At 38.1% G+C, this 25,994-nt stretch overlaps 1 protein-coding gene across 1 annotated transcript in view; it reads right to left on the bottom strand.

Moving 5' to 3' along the window:
* The window catches only part of PCCA (propionyl-CoA carboxylase subunit alpha), a 292,425-nt gene that overhangs the window by 186,869 nt on the left and 79,562 nt on the right, over window positions 1-25,994 (bottom strand). The window contains exons 7-9 of the mRNA XM_037378105.1: window positions 23,623-23,754; window positions 16,780-16,816; window positions 10,758-10,836 (exon numbers count right to left, since the gene is read on the bottom strand). Coding sequence (XP_037234002.1) covers window positions 10,758-10,836; window positions 16,780-16,816; window positions 23,623-23,754 — 248 coding nt within the window. The remainder of the gene's footprint in view (window positions 1-10,757; window positions 10,837-16,779; window positions 16,817-23,622; window positions 23,755-25,994) is intronic.

Below are 25,994 nucleotides of genomic sequence, written 5' to 3'. Positions count from 1 at the left end.
AAACAAAAAGAATAATTTGTATTTTACAAGTTAAGTTCTAAAGTATCCAAGCAGAAAAAACACTTATTCCAGTCCTCTAGCAGACTTCAATCAACACAATCCAAAACCCAAATTTTACCGCTTGCATTTGATTCTTTAATGAGTACCCCTTCTTTCATTTTTTCTTACAAAGACCAAAAAAACCCAAACAAACCCATTCTCAAAGCACAGAGAATTTCAGTGTGTTTAAAAAGTCTGGGCATTTACAACAATTATTCATACGGATTTTCTTTGTTAACGTTTTCTTCTGCCAAAGTAATGAAGTAATAGAGTTTTAAAAACCAGTAATTACAAAGTAGTTGTTACACAGAAGTAAAGGTGAACCTATTATTTAAGGTACACAGCTCTCTTAATACTTAAGAATAGCAGAGATTAGTTGCACGTTATTTAGGTGAAAGAACTGCAGATATAATATTGCAGAACTTGTAAATTCAATCACTAAACACACAACCTGAAGATTCAACACTTCACTTTACAGAGTGTGCCAGTTGTATTACTAGTTTTTTCCTGCACTGGAGCGTTACATTCGAATATTCTGTATACTTCCCTCTTTTTTTCTCTTTTATGTATGTAATTACTCAAACAAATAAGGGCTGTAAGATACTATATTATTAACTTTCTCATTGCAGGAAGATTACTCCTATAGGGCATAACTGCTGACAACCAACTTCATGTACAGCTTTCTCAAGGTGAAATGCACCGTGATGCAAGTATACCCAAAGGCCCCACAGAAGTTTTCTACAAGGTCTTTAACTGGAATATGAGTCTCATTTATGTTGTTACATATGAAAAGTCTGGGGTAAATTTCTGTGGGATTGACTACTGTAATGCAGAGGCCCTGATAATTGTGCCCAGAAAAACAACTACATCATAGGTGAGTTGAAGTTTCTGTGCTTTCCATCTCTTTAATCTAGTTTAATTCCACAAACAAAACCCAGACAATAGAACCATGAGGTAAATAAATTTACAATATAGAAACATGTATATTTAAAGGTATTTCTTCACCTTCTTTCAAGGTTGTTAAATAATATACATTACAATTTTGATATATTATACTCAATACACAATCTTTCCTAAATTCATATTTAACCTCAATATATTGAATTATTAATAAAAAGAGATTTGTGATTCTGTATGCTACCTGATCTATCCAAAAAAACCGAAGTGAGGTAACAAATAGCCAGACACAGTATTTCTTACTGAAGCAGATTTAGAGTGACTTTAACTCCTATATCAAAGGCTTTGTTTCCTTTTGTAACCATTCTGTCAAGACAGTTTTATGCACAACTGACTTTTTCCTTCACTGAAGTATGTGCTAATTAGAAATCTAAACTGCAATATTTGTTAAAAAAAAGTCAGGTGCCTAATTATCTAATCCATACACCTGTAAATCTTTTTAAATTATATTTAACAGGAATGACTCAGTCAAGTATTCTGACCTTGTCTGCATCTTACAAACCTGTGCAGTTGCATCTGTTCAGAGATTAGAAATTACCGTAAGTATATGCTTCACCTTCGTTGAAGAGATCATACTAAGTAAATGGAGATGGATCTGAGTCTCTATGAATATTTACAAAAAAAAAAAAAAAAAAAGTTGCTTAGGCTAGAAGATAATTTGTATTTGGAGTATTATCCTTTCACCAAGCAAGAGCCATACAGACCCTCACGGCAAGGGAGACGTTTCCCACACAACTGTACTGATGTGTGACCAAGTTCAAAACTTTCCTGCCCACGCTAACCCCAGAAGGGACGCGCAGGGATACTTGGGTCAGGGAAACATGAGCTTACTGCCCCTGTCTAGGCCCGGGTACGGTCTACCATACAAGCAACATGCTGCCTGCAGCCTAATCAAGCCGTGACGTTTGACAAGACTCAATCATTCAGGCTGATGTACCTCACCTATAAGACCATCACTAATACCCTCTACATTACGACTCAAAGCAAATAGGCACTCTGGTCAAAAGATTCCTGAGCAGAGGCTCTGCAACAGACCCAAACTCCAAACACTAACCACCTACTAACGCTGCCACCTCCACAGCCTTCCAGTGCCAGCCACCTGCAGTGGACCAAGGGGCAAGGAGCAAGCAAACAGCAACAGCTAAGAGGGGCTTTGACAGGAGATACTTTTGTTAGTTTCTCATAAGGAGGAGTTGGTGGTAGAGGTAGTTTTAACAGCAGGGTAGGGGTGAGGTGGGGGTGTTGGCATTTTGGTTGCAAGCTATTTATTTGTTCAGGCAAGATTTTCTGTTGAAGTTTTTTCTTAGGTTCTCAGTAACTTTTAGTGGCAGTTTTCAGGTTTTTTCCTATATGCGCATTTGCTGCTTTTAGTTGCTTCCTTTAGCTTCTGCTAGCTGTTTCCCAACTCATAGATCGGTAAGACTGGTTCATGATGAAAAGGGGCCCATAGCTGCCTGCTGCAAGGATGACTCATGCCACCAAGGTCAGTCACCTGGAGTCATACACCACCACAGAGCCAGTAGGCTGATAACAGTATGGCACCATGAAGTACTTATGGTGTCTCCACAGCCCCAGCTGCAGGAGTACGCATCACACGTCAGATGTCTCTACCCAGGCTGGGCTCGGAGCTGGGGGCTGAAAGGCTTAGTTCCGTGCCCATGCCTAAGGCAGGCAGAGAACACCACTGCCTCTCCTCAAGGACAGGGTGAGTGGGTCATGCTGGTAAAAGCTGCACACTAGTCAAAGCCTAGAGGCATTGGGGGAGGGAGATAAAAAAAAACCAAGAGGTCCACCTGAAGCAGTTTTTCATGATGGCATGTGGCTAAGGAAACAAACGGGCTGGAGCCTGCATGCAGACACAGAACTGCAACATCCTTAGAATAGCTGCAGGGTGGGACAGGTCACACAACTGCAATGCTGCAAAGAATGGCTTTAAACCAAGCAGCAGGATAAGTTTGCCCTTTTTATGAAAGGGCACCTCGAATATATAGATGTCGTCTTGGGAAAGGGCAAGAGGGTAAGAACTGGAAGGTCTGCAACAAGGAAGAGGCCAGCCAGTATAGGTAATACTACAGCACAATTTTGTTAACAGTTCATCTGCTCAAGCTGACAAAGTGGACAAATTCTTCTTCAAGCAACACAAAGTTTTCAAGACCTCGAGTGTTACATGGTTTGGGGTTTGGGGGGCTGTGGGTTGCTTGGGAGGGGAAAGGGTGGGTTTTTTGGTTTGTTAGTGGTTGGTGAGGGAGGTGTTTGGGAGGGGTGGTCTTTTGCTTGGTGGTTTGGGTTTATTTGTTCCTTTTTTTTTTTTTTTTAACAGAAACTGACCTCCCTGATATCTCTTGGAAAAAAAAAATACAAAAAAACCACAAGCAAGCTGGGAGGTTTCTGATGGATGCTGGGGAGAACTTCTCAACACAGACATTAGATGGGCTGAAGAGGAGGAATTACCAGTAGCAGAAGAGGATGGAATCAAGGATCTCTTGAGAAATTGACCCATATAAGTCACTGAGACCAGATGGGATGCTATGAGAGGTAGCTTGTGTCATTGTGAGACTGCTCTGTCATCTTCAAAAGGCTTTGGAGGTCAGGAGAGATTCCTGATGACTAGAGGAAGACAAATACTGCATCCAAGTTCGAGAAAAGCATGAAAGAATCAGAAGAACTACAAGCTGGTCAGCCTCTCTTTGACTCTGGGGAAGAGTCATAGAGCAAGATCTCCTGAAAGCTATTCCTAGACACATGAGAAAGTGACTGAGATCAGACTGAATTTAACAACAGTACCACGCTTGACCAGTCTGCTTGTCTTCTATTACTACACCTATGAAATACAGGACAACAGTAGATATCATCTCACTCAACTTCAGCAAGAACTTAATGGCCTCCTACAGCGTCATTGCTTCCAAGGTAGAACATTACAGTCTACATAAGTGCACAACCAGATGAGTCAAAAACTGGCTAGATCATGGGGCTCAAAGTTAGCAGCACATCCTCTACCTGGAATCCAAAACAAAGGAATCCCTCCAGGAAACAACTATTCTGGAACCAGTTTAACCTCTTTATCATTGACCTGAAACATACTGCCAGCAGCCTGTGGACCACGCTAAACAGGGTCATCAATATACTCGAGAGACAAGGGTGCATTTAGAGAGACCTAGACAGTTTGGAGGAATGGAGTCACAAGCATCTTATAAATTTCCACAAGAACAGAAGCAGAGTCCTGTACCTAGCACTGACTAACTCTCTGCCCCGCATCAGTACAGGCTGTGGAACTTATTTTTAAGATTAATTGGAGGTCCTGGTGGATAACAGGCTGCAATGCAACTGTGATGACAGTAATGAAGGCTAATTGGATAGTGGGCTGTATCAACTGCAGCACAGCCAGCAGACCAAGAGCAGCAATTATTCTTTACTCAGCACCTCTTATACCATATTTGAAATATTACACCCAGTTTTGGACTCCTAGTACTAAACATGTTGACAAGCTCAAGTAAGATGGTCAGAGCGAACCTGAAAGACAACAAGGGCTCTAGTGGACATTTAATAGCAGCCTTCCAGTACTTAAAAAGGAGTTTACTAACCAAATGAAGCCAAGCCCTTCGCTGCAGTGCACAGCAGAAAAACAGAGACAGTGGCCATAAATTGAAGTGGGGAGTTTCTAACTGGATGTAAGCAATAGAAAATGACTGGAAAGAACTGAGAACCAGGGCAGGCTGTTCAGAAAGGCAGTAGAATCTCACTGCAAGACACACCTGGGCAAAGCTCTAAGCAACCACCTTCAAACTGAGTGCTGATCCTATTCAGAGAACGAAGGTGGATGAGCTGATGTCCTTAGGTGCCTTCAAACATGCATGATTCTATAAGTGGAAGAACAGGATGTCTTGAAAGGCTCCCCTCTCTCCCTACACTATGTTTAGTCACACTGAAGTGTAAGTCATATAAAAGCATTTACTGATCTTGTCACAAGCTTTCTTGTGGTTGTCTGAAGTAAGATAGCCCATGCCAACTTTCTGCCTCCAGCTCTGAGATCACCATTGCTGCTTGAATTCAAACCACCACCTTCTTCAAAGGCAGCCAGATACTATCAAAAGACTGCAGTCATTTGTAATATTTCAGTTTTCCAGTATCAGAAAACAGTAAAAGGAAATAGTCTTTTCTTGTTAAGGCCAGAATTAGAAAGGCTATCTAATTAAAAACAGATGTCTGATAACCATTAGTACAGTAGAATCCCTCTAAAACCATGCCTGATAAGTTACGTAAGCAATACATACTTAAATGTTGTTTGATTTTACACACAAAACCAGTATCGTTTGCTTCAGCTTGACTCCAAATTTACAAAAACTAGAATTGCCTAGTCACAGCATTTTACATATTTTTACACATGTAGCTGGCATGGAAATCAGTGTTTAAAAAAACAACAACAAAAAATAGACCATTTTTAGGAAACACTGCTCTTCACTCATCCAATTCACTCCTTCCCCTTACCTGAACACTTCTACAGCACATACCTGTGCACAACAGACCAAGGATGCCAGACCCATACACACCCATTTTTGCAGAGTAGTCTGACAGACCAAATGCATTGCTTTGGGAAAGTAACAAAATTTAATGTACAGGCTTGTAATAGGGAATGCTGTTTAGTTTTTTAAAATATTGTCCTCTCATATTGCACACTTCATATTTTCTTTGCCTTGGGAGGTTGGGGATTCAGAAATGGTTTGCTACTAATTATTCCACTGCTCATTCCTGCAGAGCCATTAGAAGATTACAACATCAGGGAAAAAAAATACTTCAACAGATGTTTATGAAAGAAGGTGGCAAACTGCACAAAATAATTGCAGACTACAAAAGCAAATTTTCTAGTAGTTCTCCCACATATCCTGTTGTACCATTCCAATGAACAGCAACAGCTGTGGAACAGTGGAAATAGACAGTGTTGTACCATAGGACCACCGAAGAAAAATTATAAGAGGTTCTTGGAATTTGAGAGCAGATGTTTGACTTGAGTTTGTAAAATTGGCATAAGCATCAAGAAAGAATTGAAGTAACTAGACAATTTATGTTTTCCTGTGATTACAAGTTAAAAGGCAAAAACTTTCATCTTTCTAAATATCTGTTGCTGGAAGCTGCCTTGTTGAAAGTTTTGCAAATAGATACTTACCAAGATGCAAAACTTCCATCTCTAGGAAAAGTTACAGAAGTTGAGACAACTGGGTGTGTGCAGAGCTAGCACAAAGCTCCAAATTTCTCAAAAGGGAATTGTTAGAAGATAATTCAGTACAAATTTCCAACTTACAGGTTATCACATTTGAGCTGAAGCTATTAACTAGATAAACCAATTTCTATCTGCATATCCATAGTATTTAAAACAAGGGCCAGTAATTCTAGTATGATGACCTCTGATGCAGAATCTATATGCCAGCATCTGTGTGCAAAGATTCATCACAATTTCTGCAGAATTTTTTTAATCCATTCTTTGGAGAAGATAGGGTCCTCAAGTGAATTCCTTCTCAGAGCTGCCAGCAGACCATTTGAAGCCAGGAAGCCTAAAGACTTAGTAACAAGTACAATTGGTATAAGCATACTGAAACCAAGAGAGCCTTCAGTTTCTTCGCAATCGAAGAAGGAATGATACAGAATGTTTGCAGATACTCGGATACCTACCCTAGTCATGTTTTGTCCTACTTCATCGTGAACTTCATGTTGCCTATATTTGGAAAGCACTTTCAGACCAGGCTCTCTGGGATGCAGGCACAGAGGCTCTTCATATACAGACCAGAGCCGGGATGATCAACTACAGACAGAAGTACCTCCACACACATAACAGCAGCAGAACTTTCCCAGACTGTGAAGAATCTACAAACCCGAATTCAATGTAAACCACTCTCCAGAAACCTGCACTTTGTTTTTAACATAATTTCAAGTGGATATCTATTACATGAAGAAAGTGCATCCTAAATTCTACTTATCCAAACCAAGACAACTGACATGGGATTACATTAGAGCAAAGCTAGTGTTATTTTAATTTCAGATATGGGGTAGTGGCTTGAACTGTACACAGAATTCCACACTACAACTTGACCGTTGTCTCCAGCTGGCAGCTGATCACAAGTGGTGTTCCCCAGTATTGAGGCCAGTTCTGGTTTAATACCTTTATCGATGATCTGGACGAGAAGATTGAGTGCACCCTCACAAAGTTTGCAGATGACACCAAGTTGGGGGGGAGTGTTGATCTGCTTGAGGGCAGGAAGGCTCTGCAGAGGGACCTGGACAGGCTGGACCCAACGGGCTGAGGCTGACTGTATGAGGTTCAATCAGGAGAAGTGCTGGGTCTTGCATTTGGGTCACAACAACCCCACGCAGCACTGCAGGCCTGGGGAAGAGCAGCTGGAAAGCTGCCTGGTGGGAAAGGACCTCAGGGTGCTGGCTGGCTGAACATGAGCCAGCAGCATGCCCAGATGGCTAAGATGGCCAACAGCATCCTGGCTTGCATTGCCAGCAGGACAAGGGAAGCAACTGTCCCCCAATATTCGGCACTGGTGAGTCTGCACCTCAAACACTGGTTCAGTTTTGGGCCACTCACTCCAAGAGGGACGTAGAGGTGCTGGAGCGTGTCCAGAGAAGGGCAATGAAGCTGGTGAAGGCTCTGGAGAACACGTCTTATGAACAGAAGCTGAGGCAACTGGGGTGGTTTAGTCTGGTGAGGAGGCTCAGGGGATCTTATTGCTCTCTACAACTACCTGAAGGAGTCTGTGGACAGATCTCCTCTCACAGGTGACAAGACAAGAAAAAACAGCCTCAAGTTGCACCAGGGAAGGTTTAGATTGGGTATTAGAAAAAAAACCTTTACTGAAAGGATGGTCATATATTGGAACAGGCTGCCCAGGGAGTTGGTGGTATCACCATCCCTGGAGGTATTTAAAAAATGTATAAATGTGGTGCTTAGGGACATGGTTTAGTGGTGGACTTGGCAGAACTGGGTTAATGGTTGGACTTGATGATCTTAAACATCTTTTCCAACCTAAATGATTCTATGATTCTATGAAGTTTGGAAAAAAGCAACAGAAGTGAGAGTTAGGAGGGATTCGTACCTGAAGAAATGCAACAGCAGCCCTACCCAGATAAAGAGGTAGGGGACAACACAGCAACCTTCCAGAGTTAAATGCACATGAAGAGCTATTTCAAGGAAGAAAACAATTCTAACAATGGTAAAACTATTCTAGTATTTCCAGTTCAAAATACTAGCTGAAAGTCACAGAAAACTTAGCTATAGATAGAATAATATCATAAATATTTAGAGAATCTAAGAAAATCTTCATCATTGGGGATATTTAAGAGATGTGAAAGGTGAAGCACCAGTAAGTTACCATAGTGATTAATTCTGTAATTGTAGCAATTAAGTAACTCAGATAGGTCTTTTCCATTTCCAGTGGCTACCTCCATGTCACACCACACAATAATGTAAGCCTGCTTTTAATATTATACATAGTCAGTTGAGACAAGAAAGATTTTCAACTACCCTGAAAATTGAAAAGTATGTTTCAAACAATATTAGTTTATAGACAGGGTTGGTTTTTTTCATATGGCATTTGGAATTAATCCCACATGACAAAGCCAAAGCAAGTTTACAAAGCAAAATATTATCAGCAATTCTTCACACTCACCTTGCATCTGTGAACCCTGAAATGGAAAAGGCCATTCACATATCAGCTTTTCAGAGCTGCCAATAGCTGAAAATTAGTTTATCTTTAAGATTACATGGATTTGATGCAGCCAGACAACAGATGAGGTCAACAACTTTTCATGTTAACTACATGTGAACTATCAGATAAGTTTTGTCAGCAACAAATTGAATCACCTTCAAAACACTCAGTTGGATGTTCTTCTTCAGACCCATTAAAAAGAATACTTAGCTCCATAATGCAATTAATGGACATGTACAACAAATACTTCACAACCTCACAGAATTTCTTCAAGACAGACTATGAGAGAAACCCAAATGCAATACTTCACGTGCAAACACAAAATAAATCAGTTTCTATCTCCTGTTCTCTTAATCTCACCTTCACCTTCCTGCAAGTTATTTTGCCTTAGTTGTTGCTTACCTGTAAATGTTAAAATAAGCTTTCCTCCTTGATATAAGATCAGTAACTAGTGTTGATCTGTGACTCAGTCTAGGTGTTCTTTCTCTTAGCACCTTTTAGATACTGCTCTACAAAATTACACCGTAAAGACAAGGCTTGCATAACTAACCAAAAGGATTATTATAAGGCCACCACTGGCAAATAAGGAGCTGAACAGCACTTCAAGGGCTTTCCACAAACAAGGCAAGCATCTCTAATATTATTAAATATCACTGGGTCTAAGTAATATCACTAAATTAATTCTGTATGCAAATATACAAAAAAAAGAGAACATCCCTAGCTAGTTTCTGTTGATATCAATCAGCTCTATCAGGTGACTCTCTAAACAGCAACCACAATTTTTCTCCAAAACGAATTTGCAATCATGATTTTTAGATCCGGTTTTCAATTTTTAAACAGTTACTTTAATTGAGCTCCTTTGCTCTTTCCCGAGCAAAGCATTAAATTAATGCCTTCCTTTCAAGTCCAACAGATGCAACTGCTGCCTGAACAAGATCAAGGCAGTAATTTTGGATTCTAAAGCAGTAGGAACAAAGCATCCTTGTAAGAAAGCAGGTTATTCTAGATCTTCATTCTAATGTACAAAACCTTATTTTCCTATTGAGATTTGAATATAAATGGGCTACAGTTAGCAAGGTACAAAAAAAACCCACCATGTTTTCTTTAAATCTAAAATTTAACTGCTAGCTATTCATTGTTCTTTTTTCGAGTTTTTAGTTTCTGAGAAACAAAAATTTAACAAGGAACACAAAAATATGACAAGGGAATCTTGCAGGTGACTAAAACTAATGAAAATCTGAGTTGTACTTTGAGTTGATTCCAGCATATGTGCTGCTCTCTCCATGTGGAAAAGAAAACATTTAGAAGGTTATCTGATTTTGGATCAAATAGGCTTTTGTTACAAGTCTTTGAAAAATCCCAAAACACATTTTTCTGTAACATCAGCGGCATGAGGGGTTGAAACGAGACTCCTCACTGCCAGGATATTAGCAGAGAATGGACTGTAAAACTTCAAGTCAGTAAGAAAGCATTGTGGAGTGTTAGGGATTCAGAGAACCATTAAAAGACATGAAAATGCCTGCATCCTTAAACAAACACTGTTTCAAACCCACAAAAGCACAATAGTTTGCTGAGACAAGTATTTTAAACACAGAAGTATGAAATTTATTAGAGTACATTCTGGAAGCACCGTATGTGTTTCCACACATGAATAATCAGTCTCATCAACTCTAACAGAACTAATGGCATGCATGAATGTTTGAGAATCCGGGCCAATAAATATTCTACCACAGACAATTAATAAATCAACATTCTGAAAGGCATACAGCAACATTTTATTTACAGTCTATCATTGGACTAAAGGCAGTTGCAAGTGTTATTTTTTTTTTACTCAAATTAATGGACCATGTTCTGTAAGGTTTATGCAAAAATTATTTTTACAGAGAGACATGCAAACTCCCAAAGTATACTGCTCACTATACGAGAGGAAGAAAACCAAATAATATCCAGTTTCTCTGTCTAACATTTCGTATCTGCTCAACTGTCAGTTCACAGCGGCTTAATGGGACTTTGGTAACTGCAGCATTCATCAAGGCAAGCTTTTGGACAGCATCTCACCTGGTCTCTTCATCATCCCAAGCGATTCTCATGCCTTTCCCACCACCACCTGCTGAGGCCTTGATCATGACAGGGTAGCCTAACAGCGGGGAACAATTAGACAGAAGTTCAAACTTTGTTCAGTTGGTCAGAGGAACATGACAACTGACCACATGTCCAATAATGCCAGTAGACAATAACTTCGTTTATTAAAACACTTTGTTTGGAGGGAGAGGAGAGGATTTGTCTTTTCAGGACTTAGCTGTCAGTGCAGTGATTTCTGAAGCCAAGAAAGGTTGTCTTCTTCATTTCATTTATAACAAAAAAAAGCACTGAATTAATTATTCCCAAGTAGCGAAGTGATTTATGAATAAAGGCATTTGACCTTTTTAAGCTCACAATTCTTTAGGAACAAAATTTTATTTCTTTGTTACTGCTGAAATAAGCTATGTTGTGATAATTTTTTGAAACCAATTACTACCAAAAATAAGCATGAGATCTTCAAAAACTATTAGTCAAGAGATTTAGTAAGAAAACCTGTATCTTACCAACATTTCCGGTGTAGTACACTTTAAATAACAGAGCACTTCAAGAGCTGTGCTACTTAAGTTATTGTATAATATTAAGTATCACAGAAAACAATTATTACACTTTTTTTTTAAACAATAAAAAAGGTTTTTCCCCAAACTGACAAGTAGTAAGAAAAAATGAGCAGCGTAAATCTGGCAGCATTGTGCATAAGCGGTAATATTTTACTTTCAGAACAAGATACCTTAATGTGACTATAAGTCAGGACCTTAGTTTTCTGAAAGCTAAAGGACAGTAAAGCAGTATGCAGTTAAAAGCAGGTTTAGTAATGATTGTTTACCTTGCAGTACAATATTTTAATTCAAAGCACCTTCCTAAATAATTTCTTAATCATATCATTGAACTTTGCTTTTCTCCAGCATATATATACAGAAGATTGAAAATTAAAGATCTGATTAGAAAGTTTTTGATGTTTCTGGGATAGAAAAAAAATTCAAGCCTTTTGCCTCCAGTATGCTTAATGAAAATCATAATATTAAGCCAAATATCACACCAGCTGGTAGTTGGGGGGGGGGGGGGGGGGGGCGGGGAGCGGGAGCGGGCCGGGGAAGAGTCCATCAGTCCTTGCAGACTGACGATACATTCTACAGACTGCTTTTATCTGGGGACAGAAAGTGACATTTGAATATGGTTCCCAGCAGAAATGGTCAAGCCTGCTATTATATGTGTAACTAACATTTACAGTTTCTTTCTGGAATGTAAATCTGCTCTTGCTCTGTTAAGCGATAGCGATACAGTACACCCACCTCCCCCTCCAAAGCCATTTAACTGAAAGGAGGTTCAGAAGAAGATAATTAAAACCAGCAAGATCTGGAAAATCTTTTACTTAAAAAGACTGAAGCAGACACACACACATCAGAGAAAAAAGAAAGAAAAAAAAAGAAAAAGAAAAGAAAAAAAGGGAAGGTGACATGACACAAGCATAAAAAACAAGAGTAGTGTTGATTGGAAGACAGGAAAACAGCAAAAATCAATAAAATAGTTTCCAACATCACATGTTATTAGACTATGAAACCTCATGCTACAGAGCACTCACGTGACGGAAAGCTAATAGATAAGCACATGTAGAGCACAAATCAAGATCCTCCAGGCAAGGATGACCAAAAGGCTATAAATCCTCATGCTTTAGAGTCGAAAGTAATCTCTAGTTACTAGGTATAAGAATAAGACCAACAGAGCCATGCAAATAAGCTTGCTAGACTGTCTCTTATGTTTTCCTACGAAATATCTGATGCTGCCCACAGAGAGCTATGCGATGAGCCACAGTGTAACAATGGGTTCAATCCAGAACTATAGTAAGTATTTGCAAGGCCTCGACAATCCCAGAAATAAAGACATGTGCAGAATAACTCTAGATCGCATGCAGCAAACAGTCAAGTTCAACTCATTTTCATGAAATGCAGTATATGCAGTTAGCTATACAAGTAGAATGTATCTATGCTGTAGCTGTTTTTCCAGATCCCTGGCAACTGCCAGGCTCCTACACAAGTCACTGCCTATCTTGAAATAAAGCAAAAAGCATATTCTGTATGATTTTTATACAAGAAATGAGATTTATCCAGGTAACACTAGCAAACTTACACCTCTGGCAGCACTATCATCAGCTGGAGACTCTCTCCAACTCAAGAGGATGCAAGTCTGAAATTCTGAAATAAACATTGTTTTAAGCCTTATTATGGCAAGCTCACTATGGCAATTTCCATCACCTAATCTATCTTATTCAGTGCTACATGTACTTCAACAAAAATCATCATCAATTTTGCTAACAATTTCAGTCTAATATCAGTCTGTTGAATGGCTTGCTGATTTTAAATCTGTAAACAGTCTAGTCCTAATTTACTGTTCTTTCAACAGCAAAATAGGCATGTTGGCAGTGAGGCTTGGTGAGTCTTTACATGCTACAGATACATGGTTTACTGATGTCACTCACCAAGTGTAGGACCACTTTGCTTTCCTCCCCAGCCCACCTTTAATATATACTGATTACATGTCGACCACACTTGTATGCAAGGCAGTTAGAGATTCCAGAGAGCCATTTATAGTTAAAAATAAAAATTAAAAATAATAGTTTTAAAAAAATCCAAAGTAAAGCCTGTTTTTAAAAGATACATACAGCTTTCTAGGTTGACAAAGAAAAATTCTTTGCAACGGACCTCTACAAGTTAGGACAATGATCAGCCTGAAAATAAGGGCACTTGAACTTTTGTTCAAATATGCCTTTACATTCTACTTGCTCTCTGGGGCACTGAGCTAAGCTAAACAGCAGTTCTTTGGCCAGTACCAAAGAATGATGTGTGCTAGCACAAGAAAGGCTTTGTAGAATCTAAGTTTTGCATACATATTGGGTACAGGATGCTGGGATCAGTAAGTGTTACTTACCATTCTCCTAACCACTTTTGCACTATTCAGCAGCAATCAAAATTGCTGCAGTATGCACACATGGATTGGTTAGATTAGTTGTGGGAAGGGAGAGGTATGCGAACAATTTCTAGTAGCATTTATAAGGACCCATGACAACAGCAATTAAGAGTATCACAAAGCATGTGTATTTTTGAGTAGGTGTTAGGTTTTTGATCCTTCCCTCAAATTTTACACCAACTTACATGAAATTAAAATTGCATGTAAGAATAAAAACTACTCTTGTTCTATAGTTTTGAATTCTTGTAACGCCTCTGAAGGAGAGATTGGAAAAGATTTTCAAAGACAAAAACGTAAAAAGCTGTCAAATTTGAAGATCATCAGGCATACTTTTGCTGTTAAATAGGTACTATAAGGTCAGGACTACTTTGTTTCCAGAGCAGTTACTATGCTGAGAAACTGAATGGTAAAAGGAATAAACAAATTCTGGTGTCCCACAGCTGTTAGTCCCAACCCTTTGCCACCATGGTTTTAGATGTCACTTAACCATTTTTACGAAGTTGCAGGTAGTAGACCACCAAATGCATTGTGCAGGAACAGTTTAAGCAATATCATATGTGGCAATACCAGACTCTTTTCAATATCCATTATTGAAAATCTAGTACTAACTACACCCATGTCAAACGAAACATGACAAAAACATGTTTTGCGCCTCTTCAGTTTTGTATAGACTTTCGTTTAGTTTAACTGCCTGCACTTCACAGTTGTTCAATCCTTTCAAACTGAAAAGTACAACCTTCTGGAGTTTCATCCGCTTCAGAAATCAAGCAGCCAGCATGTACAACATACAAATAGACTTAGAAGTAGCAGGGAGAAAGAGCCAATGTGATTAAGCACTACAGAAAGTATCACAAGAGAAGAACTGCCCACACAGATCAATAGAGAAGAGAAACTATATAGGAAGGAGCCTATACAGCAACTTGTGCTTGAACTTCGTCCAGTTCCTGATTTAGCCTAATACCTCTGTCATATTCTGTCTTGACAACTTGGGAGACCATATCTTCAAATGAGAGGCAAAAGGTAGGGTTTACTCCCATACTTAAATTTGTATTCACAAGTAATAGTCACTGGAACAGTTTAAGGCGGTGTCTCAACCCTGAAGTGCCACACTTCACTACTACTGGATCTTTGGCCAGAACGTAGCAGGGAGAAGGCAGGAGAAAATGCACACAGCAAGAGAATATTACACAACATTTTAGAGTTTTACTGGCTGATCCACAATGAAATTCAGTTTTAATAATTACTTAAGCATCCTTGGAAGACTGAGGCTCTGCATAAGTGAAATTAAAAATAATCTGAAAGTATTTGATTGCATATCAAGTGCCTTATATATAAAGACAAAAGCATTATATACATAAGAGACTTCAATTTCATCTTATTTTAGATCCTTTGAAATTACAGATCATTGGATTTTATTCTGATCAGTAGTCAGGATCAGACAGAAGTTTAACCAAACTAATCAACTGGTCAAAATGTGTGGGGAAAAAAGCTAAAAAGGACATTTTTCTTTCACTACATGGCATTATAGTACAAACCTTTGTTGTATCAAAATGGTTTAAGAATTTACTATGTAGATAAAGCACCAACCAGCTGTCTGTAATTGACTTTAATATCTACACATTTAAGACTGCCTGGATATAATGACCTCCAAAGTGCTACTGATATCAAAGATGGCAACCAGTCAACAGAACACCAGAAGACCTCAGAAGAAACTTAAGCCTTTAAAATTTATCTTTGCTATCTAGGAAGCCACTGAATGCCTTCTGACTTACCTTAATCAAAAATTAATCAAAAATATTTTAAAATACTTGCAGGAACTCTTCAAAAAACAAGAGCAAGAAAGATTATTGAAATGAAACTGAACAGAAATAAAGTCATAATGCTATGTCTTTTTTTAAGGACAAAACCCGATTTTATTTATAGTTCTCCTCTGAACGTCCCAGTTTGGTTGATAACCTCTTCCTTTTGTTTCTGCTCCCAAGACAGTAATCACTTAGTTTCCCAACAGGAACATAAAGGCAGACCCACAGAAATACTGACTTCAATTGTGTCAGCCTAAAAAGCCAGCCAAGCTTACACTGAGGGTTTTCAGGGCAGTTAACCAGTGCAGGGTAAAAACTCCAACTTAAACCTGAAGTGGAAAGATATTACAGTGATGAAAAGTCATCTGCAGTAGTGCAAGTCCCAATTTCTATTTGGCACATAAGGCACAGCTGTAGCTTTTGACACAGGTAAAATGTATTTGTAGCTCAATCAGTAACAGAAGCTTCAAATGCAGATATAGCCTTTGAATTATGTAACCATGATGAACCTGAATAGCATCTCATAGTTACTGTCTCTTAAAAGGAAGAAAAAAAAACCACACAAAACCCACCACTAAGAAAAATCTATTACTGTCTTAATGAAATTCTTCTAGAAAGCAGTTAAGAAATGTGGAATTTCAAGCATATGGTTTAATATTTTCCTTAATATTAAGCTTTAGTAAATAAAAGCCAAAACTCATTAAACACATACTAAACTTAACCTTCACTAAGATGTGTCCCAGCCAGTTTGCTGATTGTTCTTTTCACCATTCTGTAAGATACTCAGAAGCTGAATAGTGACTTTATTCCAGAAAGCACAGGCTGGTGCTCTGGATGATATTCAAACTAACTGCAGTCCACATCACCCTAGTATCACTGCTGTCAGCCTCTATATAAAAAGAAATGTACCATGCCTAACTTCTGACTATCATGTTCAATTGCAGATATACTTTGAAATAACTCCTTTAGTGAGCTACTTATTATTGCATATTACATGCGTTCCACAAATTGTGGCTGCACTTGTTCTGTAAAGTCCAGTTTGCAAAGCTAAAATGTGATGATTTAAGACACAGGGCATTAACGCCTAGATTCTTCCAGCCCTATAAGCAACAGGGAACTTAAAAACTATTAAAACGTTATTTGTTCTATAGGGATTACTTATTACACATTCAATTTAGTCAACCATGTCTGCTGAGAGGCACACAAATCCCACCATAGCTAATTTAAGAACTTACCAATTTCCCTTGCAATTCTGACAGCTTCATCTGCATCCTGTAAAAGCAGGAAATGAGACCCAACGTTAATCCCATCAGCCATTGCACTATGTCCTGAGGGCAGTCATATATTGCACTACTGTCTCCTCTGATTCATTTAATGTTTGATTTTACAACCTTCTGACCCTTTTCAGCCAGAGGAATGTAAAATTAATACCATAAGTGGAATGTAAATTCTACCTCATCATTAGTATACTGAGAAACTCAAAGCAATGAGGAATCAGCTGACAGGAAACACAACCAGGATCGCAAGATGATTTTCTGCAGTTGTAGGAATTTAATGCTAGAATTTAGAAGTTTACAATCAATAATGGACCATAAATCAGATCGTTAAAGTTTGTCCACTGCCAGCTTGTTTCTGTCCTCACAGGTATTTCTTGTGTTTTCTGGTTGTTGTCAGTAGGGGGAGTTGATTCTCTATTGTTTGGAAGTGATTCAGGTTCAGAAAAAAATCTTGCAGAACTTCTTTAAAGACAAATGGGGTTTGTCTACTGAAAAAAAGAACACAAGTATTTCACTTCTGTAAGTTTTTACATCTAAAGACAGAATAAACCCTAAACGCATCATTGTAAGCTGTATCTGAAATTAGAAGATTCACGTAATTGTTTCCATTTAAGAGTCCGCGCAGTATGACAATTAGAAAAATCCTTTTATTGATGCCACATATTGCTTCAGCTGACACACTACTATAGCCTGGTACAGAAAAAAGTACCAAGAAACCCAGAGAATAAAAACCAAAATACTGGAATTCCACACTTTTTAATAACCAAATTGCTTCTCCTGCAGTAGTTAATTCTGATTATCTTCTACTGATAGCCATTAGAAAGCAAAAGGGCTAAATTGCAGTGGAGCAGGTTAAGTTTGAAAATTCCATCCAAATTTGCTAATATTTATACTATTCCATGACATGCGTTAAAGAATTTGTATGGAAGGCAGTAATGTCTGGAAATCACCAGCTGCTAAGTGTGTCTGAAACTATGGGGGCTGACTTATGAACATTAAAATGAAACCTGATCTTTTTAAAGCTTTCAAGACAATCCATTTTAAAAGCACCCAGGTCAGAACCTAAAAAAAAAAAAAAAAAAAAAAAAAAAAAAAAAACACAAAAAAAAAAAACACCACACATAAGAAATGTTCATACCTGGTTCATTTATGTCCGATAATAAAACAAAATCCTCTTTAAAAGTCTTCAGTACCTAGTAACAGCCCCATGAAGAATAAGGGGGCTGGCAGGGGAAGTTGTCAGAAAATTTAATTTCCTTTCATTAGCTAGTCTGCTCCACAAATCGGTGCTTGTTAAGTTCAAAGCAGTCCTGAAAGCAACATCAGTTTTAAGTCTTTTTACTCCAGTCACATCTGTTAATGAGATTTTTCCAAATAACAATTGTTTTTAAGTCAAGAGATAAATCTAGAAACCCCTCCTCCAAAAAAAAAAAAAAAAAAAAGAAAAATCAGGGTTTACTGTTTTATTACACCTTGCTGCTTTCCATGACCCTGCACCCTCCAAATTTTAGCTTAAAGGGATAAAATGCATGAAAAGGGTCATTTAAGAATGTTAGTGGTTTCCACACATTGAGTTTGAAGGTTCTTTGTTCCTGCCTGTGACAGTTATGCGAGAATACTTCCCCTTAATAGCCTCTCTGTCAGGAAGTGTTAAACCTGCCAAATGCAGACAATTAGAGCCTCTTGAACAAAATGCAGGAAGAGTGATGACTGATGAAGAGCCACGATTATAGTCGAGAAGGAAACTTTTACATTTCTTTTCTCTTGCAAATTTACTCATATATTTGCAAAACAGAATTAAGAGGGGGGAAGAAAACAGGGAAAATTTTTTTTTTACTTAGTTACCTGCAAACAAGTGGCTAACTGATACGCTGCAGTCCACAGGAAGACAAGCTGCAAATCATTAGAGGGGAACTTTTCACTGCCACTGTATTTTTATACCTACATACTACAACAACTTTAAGTAATAAGCGGCATCATATCAGCAGCACTAATTGTCTCAATTCTGGCTTGAGCAGACTGAAGTCATCTGCCCAGCACAGTTATCAATTTACACTGTTTCAACATCTGCTTCTTTTACAGTTCTGATACATAAGAACCCAAAGTTACGATTAAAAAAAAAAAAAAAAAAACCTACGCGTAGGTTCTTATCCTACAGTGAAGAATAATATATCCTACAATAAAGAACTTATCCTACAGTTCTTTATCCCTCAGTGAGCATTTCTGAAATAGAAAACAAAAATGTGCTGTGCTTTTTAAAAAACTAATAAACAAAAATTAATAAGCAACAGACACACTGAAATCTCTTCTAAGTCTTTTGATCTTTTCCCCTTAAGAAAGTATGTTTTAGTATTATGCATTTCACCTGCAAATTACAGAAATATAGCTGCAGTTTGAGTACTCAAAAAGTTAGGACAGTTATTTTAGATTTGTGGTGCAAACAGCTTATGGTAGATACACAACATTTGCCATGGGGAGGACAAAAAAACTGAATGCTATGACACTGCATAACACACAAGTCCAATGTGTGCACAACCACACCGGTACTAAAAGCATTTTGAATCATTTAAAAGCAAAAGTCCTCACTGATTTACTGCTGTTTCCTCCAAAAAACACATTAGCTACACTACCGTTTTCCCAAATTAAACTGGAGACTGTAAAGAAATATATGATTTTAGCACCACCTTTTATTGTACAAATAAAAGCGTTCAAGTAATGGTACAAGTTTATAAAAATCGTAAGAGTTATAGCATTATGTCATAGCGTTTTCATAAAAATACTCATTTAGCATAAGCATGTCTAACCTCCTAATTTCATGGTCATGCCTCTTCGCCAGGTACCAGCAGGTGGAGACAAAAAAGTAAAACTAATCTAATGTAGAGGAATGCCAGGACAAAGTGTTTAAAAGAATCCTAGAGCTTTAAAACATTGTCTTAATTATGAAGAACTTCATAATAGTTTTCATGGCCGAGGGTGTTGGGGTTAGAGAACCTCCTGTTCACGTCTAGTCTCCAACAACTTCTCCAGCAATACAGTGGTCATTTAATACTGATGTCAATACCCCAAACGCAAGAGTACAGCCAAAACAGATACCTGAAACTTAACCGTAAATTCACAGCCTAGCTGAAAACCTTCAACACGTCTACTGACATCAGTGAAACTTAGTAGACACCCAGAGATGTTTATCTTCTGGGTCTACATCCAGCTGTGTTCTACTACCCATAAAACCAAACTGGCTGCAGGTGGTGAAATTATGTAAAAAAAAAAAATATTTTTTCCCTTGCCATTTTTTTGCCACTTTTTCACCATGGCACCTCCTTATACTCATCCTCCACTTTCTTCTTGTCACTAATTCCTCTTTACTCATTTGCAGACATCTCAGCTCTAACTTTAGCCATTACTTACACAGATCAACACTAATTCTTTTTATTAAGACTACTCGTCACTCACTCTCTCTCCCAATCAGATTTTAGGAAACTAATTGTAGTTACAGATTTTGAAATTAACTACCTTTGAATGCTTTTGTTGGCTCTCTAGCTGACAGCACCAGACTCAGGTTCCTTAGATGTGTAGGCTGGATAACCCTTGCCCCAGCCAACTGAGAAACTGAACCAGGGATGAGAATTACTATTCGTCCAACTACCCTCTCCACATCTTTCCATTCTCAGTTTCATATTTGATACAGCGTTTGCCTATATGAGAACAGTTAGTTGTGTCTACCGTGCCAAGTATCCTCCCATTCAATCCTTCCAGGTCCTTAAGTATACTGTTGAAGGGCTTGCTTCTCTTAGATTTCTAATTTAATTTCTACTCACTGGGAATTCTTCCGCATGCAACTTCTCCAAAATGTTGTTACAAAAGCTTAGCAACTCCAGCGCCTACTATATGTTAAGTGCTAAGCAACATAAGTAAGAGGGGGAAAACACCCTTTATTCATGAAGGGCCTACATATCTGCAGCACTATTTAGCAAGTGCTGGACAAAGACAACCCTTCAAGAACAAAGATTTTCATTGCAGTCCCCAGTTGAATAACAAAGCACTAGAAGTTGTTACTCTATGTTCACTTTAACTATTCATCCACAAAGAATACATGTAACTGATCTTTCTTAACTTCTGGCATTGTCAGTGGCATGAATGCAGCTTCCTTCCAGTTTTATTAGACTCCACTATAAAGATGAAGCCACCTCTATAATCAACTCAAGTATCAAGCATACCCTTAACTGCTTCCTAAGACCTTTAAAAATTTTGTTTCTCAAGAAAAAGAGCCCTCAAAAGACTTTGAAAGCTTCATAACTCTTGTGACCAAAGCAGGTCTCTCAAAGAATGGCAGAAATCCTATACAGTCTCCAACTCCTTGTGTGTTCTCTTCTGATTGCACCTGGTATCACACATCTTTGCCCTTCTCATCTTGGTATGAATTGTCAAAATACTACATCAAGCTCTAACAAAAGATCAGGCATACTGTATGACCTAATTACTCGAGTATTCATCCAAGCAAAAGACATTATCACAGAAAGATCAAAGGACAAATACAAGCACACATTTAGATCCATAGCAAGGACGAGAACATCAATTATCAGAAGTTTTATTTCCTAGAACTTGTAACTACAGCACTGGTTAACCCAAAATTTTCATCTTCCCTTTCTGATCGAAACTGCAACACTGGCAATGTCTGTAGACTCTCCTTTTTCTTATTTGGTGGGTACACTGCTGGGTTTTTTTTAATCTCTTGCTCTTTTTCATCAACACACTTCAAATAATCAGAACTAGTGCAAGGCTGAGGTATTTGAAATTGATACAATATGGACACTTCAGGATTAAGCAACTACTGCATAGCTCCTTTCAACAGCTGAGGATTGGAGTTGTCAACTCAATCCTACATTCCAGTTCACTTGATGTTAAAACTATCGTCGCATATAGCCAACCGGCAACCAGAACACTCATGTTCTTTCACTTTGTGTCAGGAACTTCAGATAGTTGTCAAACACTAGTGCAACTAAAGGTCTCAGAAGCAAGTGCATGCAGGTAAGTAGCTCAGTTTCACTGGTTATATGGCTATCTGTTCATTAACCACTATCCTACTTCGCCAGGTTTGTTTCTTTATATTAGCAGAGTAACAGATCCTTACATAAATTTTAACTTGAAACTCTGATAAACCCAGCATCTGGAGTATTTGATTCTGCATTAGAAAAAGTTTTATGGGTTTTAGATGATTAATTCAAAGTTATCTCCTAATTAGATGTTCTTCTAGAACTTATTTTCAGGATTTCTAGAATAATATACAGAATATCAGACAGAACAGAGGATCTTATGCACAACAGCTTGGCTGCTGTGAAATCTTATGAGCACTAAAGGACCACATACACAAGGACTGCTAAAACATGCAACATAAACCTGAAAGAATGCTGCGCTCAACTTATCACTGCCAGACTTCACTATTGCCACAAATGCCAGCCTAACACTCTTACAGAGCCCTCCAGAAAAGAAACAAGTCTTTGCACTTTACCTGTTGCAGCATATCCCACTGCCAGATATTACACACAACAGGCATTTCCATCACAAGTACTGAAGAATTATCTCGTGTGTTTGGACCTCAGCTAGTTCATTATTTAATCGTTCTCTCTCACTAGCCAAGTTCTCAAGGCATCCTCATCAGAACAGGTAATTTTGTGGAGACTTAGCCCCTCTGCACTCTATTCATCTTTCTCATTTAGTTAAGTTTGGGTTTTTTCCTTCTAACAGAGCTTAAAATCCAACTTGGCTGACACAATGCTGAACACCATTGCCCTGGTATATGTTGCTCCTTAGAACACTGTCTGCATTCCACCAATATATTCAGTTGTTCCCAACTATCTTGATGTTTCCTATTTCATCATGTAAATAAGATATATGATGATCAAGCCAGTATCAACTGTCATAAATAAAACCTGAAAAGCTTTCCCTTTATGTTTAAATGTTTAAAGCTACATTACACTGCTGTTGAAACAAACTTTTTTTCATGCATCTTGAAGTTTTACTCAAATTTCACTTGAAAAAATCTAACTTGACATGTCAAACAAAAAATTTGAACACAGGAGGTCAACATTTTGTAATACACCAAATTTTTAGGTGTATACAATGAAGGTTTTAAAGGAAAAAAGCTTATTTACCTACGTTAACACAGACTATATATGAAGACACACAGGAAAGCTTGTAAAAGCCCAATACTTAATCACTACCACAGAAAATAAATCAAAACCAAAACATACTTTATTTTACCTTACAAAATATAAAGGAACAACCAAAATATTTTTAGAAAACTCTTGGAAATTGGTCCTTCTAAAACCCCATGAAGAACAGTAGCTGTAGATTCAGATAAAGAGTCGCCAGCTTCCCCACATCCTCACCCCAAGTTCTGCAACACATGGAAACCTACACCAACATCCATAAAATGGAAATTTCATCACTATTAACTTAGGGTTGTTGAGATCTTGGCAAACAAGAAGTAATCACCTGAGAAATGTAAAGACGTGTAGTGGAGTCACACCTGATTTTTAACACATTTACCTGCCTTCACATTAAATTTAAAGCAACGCTTTTAGGAACTCCATAGAATTAGTCCTTAATACACCATTTATTATGAAGGACTTTAGCTTCTCCAAAGGTCTCTTGCTAGTAAAAATCTGTACCCCATTTTTAATTACATCTTATTGAAAAACATGTTGAAATTATAATTACATTCTGCATCAGACCTTCAATAGGTGTACTTTGATTCAGACACTGTTCTTACAGTGGGCAGACAATAATTAAATGATTTCTCACCTTGACTACTCCATCAAAGCCAGGGATTGTGTTGACCTTCGCATTCTTGGCTAACAATTTGCTTTCAATCTTGTCTCCCATAGCCTGAATAGCATGTGTGTCAGGTCCAATGAAGGTGACACCTTCTGATGCCTGCAAAGAAAATTAAGTTATAACTTTAAGAGACTAAATTAAAAATCAGCTTTACACAGGTATTGCTATTAATTTTTTTTCTCTTTTTGAGCCAATTAATGAAATGCTTAGAAGACACTGATCTGTTTATGTAACAACCTAGCAATATATAAGCAGCATTTCAGCCAGTTCATTAAAAATGTGTATGACCTTGTGAAACTATGTATACACACAGATTCAAAGCCCCTATAATTAGCATTTGTATAAATCAAAGCCAGGCCAAAGAAAAATAGCTGAAAGTGGAAGTACTCCAGCTTGAAAGTTAGAAATATCCCTTGAGAAAACAGAGGCTAGTTAACTCACCATTGAAATAGCTGCAAGTGATTTACAAAGATATGCTTGCTAAACTGTAATGCAGTTGAAAATTCTATTATGCATTCCTAAAACCAAACCCTGATGAAACATCAAAATTAAAAAGTGCAGTCTCTTACTCAATGAACTTAAAGATCTTGAAAATAAGGCAATAAGTAAAATAATGTTTCCCCAATTCTTTCAGGCAACTCTCTTTTCCAATACTAATGTGGAAATAGGTTAACATAAAATACTTTAATACTTCAACTTTAATACTTTAATATGTAGGTAGAACACTGATTTGCATTTTTCCTCCTCCTGTTTCTCTATGCCAGCAATAGACTTCAGTGATCAACTACACAGACATTTTTTCCAAACCTCTCCAGGGTCAGCACTACACTGAGCTGCTAAAGGCAGTTCTATCAGAACTGTTTCACTGGAAGTTACTGATGTATCAATGAGTACATGCATGTTTCAGGCAACTTAACATCTTTTGTACCATAGGAAAAACACGTCATAAGAATAAGCACACTAGCCTTGCACAATTTTTCCAACTGTTTCATTGGTGGAAGATTTTTTGGCCCAATTCTAAGACTCTTGTAAAATGCTTAAAAAAAACTTGTTTCCAGCCAATGGGCAGTTAATATCAACAGTAACACAATGGCAAACATTCTATTTCTTGTATCAGAAGTTGTGTCTTAATATCTTGTCTTTCTGACATACACTTGTGCTACATATGTTAAGGTTACAGATCTAGTCACTTAACAATAAAAAGTAATTTGCTGAAGCTTTGTGTGTTTCTGAGATGGTAGTGCATGACCACAGAACAGACATAGGAAAAATATGTTGAAGTTGAGGAACAATGTACTCCTATTCACAGTCTTGTAAGGGCTGAGAGCTTCCAGCATGCTTGGGAGTCACCGTTCTTACTGTCTGCAGCTTCCTAGCAGGAAGAGTGTCATAGCAGAAGCTCTGCATAGACAACTTCCTATCATGCCAGCTAACAGGAATCAGGTAAGTATTACAGACACACTAGAAAGCTCAGTGCAAAGACACCCAAACAAAACACAGAGCCATCAGTTCAGCTAGATCAAAGGCTTGTTAGCTTCAACTCACAACAAACCATCTGGGTTTTTATCTCAGCCCACTTCTCTACTACAGTAGGCTTATTAGCTCAGCAACTCAGTAATACTGATTTGATGAACAGCTGTCTACAAACACAAAGTTGGGAAGACTGCAATAGGAGGGAGGAGGGGATAGGAAGACCAACACAGGGGTGCAGATCTATTAATATTATAGTGTCAAATAATCTGGATGCTAAAGGAATTCATTATTTTTTAGAAGGAAAACCACAGTAACAATGTTTTGAGCTGACACTTTCAGAAACAACAGCAGATTACAACCTGAAACCTGGTATTTCATTTCCTCCTAACACGAGAGATTTAAATAGGTGCCTGCATACAACTGGAGGTAGGGCAGAGTTTCCTGCTGTCTTCAGACTGTATTCCAATCTCAAAAAGCTTCGTGGAAATGGTTCACTTACATACTTGACAATTGGAGATTACACTGTCCCTGTGGACCCTGTGGTGTGGAAACACCATGTTTCTACAGTTTCAGCCATAACATTGCCATCTGCACCCTGATCAATACTACTTCAAAACCTCACCACATGCTGCTTCCTCTCCCCACTCTCTTCTCAAAGTCTACCATCAAAACAATGCAATCCCCAGAGGTCAAGAGAGCAGGTCCAAAACTTTTGCTGCCCTGACAGACCATCCAATACTTCCAGCTTGCAATTTATCTCCAACGCTCTGCTCTCACATTATTTCTTTTCCTCCTCTGACTTTCTTCTGTCAGAAAATAAGAAAACTTTCATTTGAACTGGAGGTTACAGGTGAGGATGGGAATTA

This window comes from Falco rusticolus, chromosome 2 (genome assembly GCF_015220075.1).
Source record: "Falco rusticolus isolate bFalRus1 chromosome 2, bFalRus1.pri, whole genome shotgun sequence".
Taxonomy (NCBI): domain Eukaryota; kingdom Metazoa; phylum Chordata; class Aves; order Falconiformes; family Falconidae; genus Falco; species Falco rusticolus.
The sequence above is the reverse complement of the archived record's forward strand: the minus strand, read 5'-3'. Positions and strand labels throughout refer to the sequence as shown.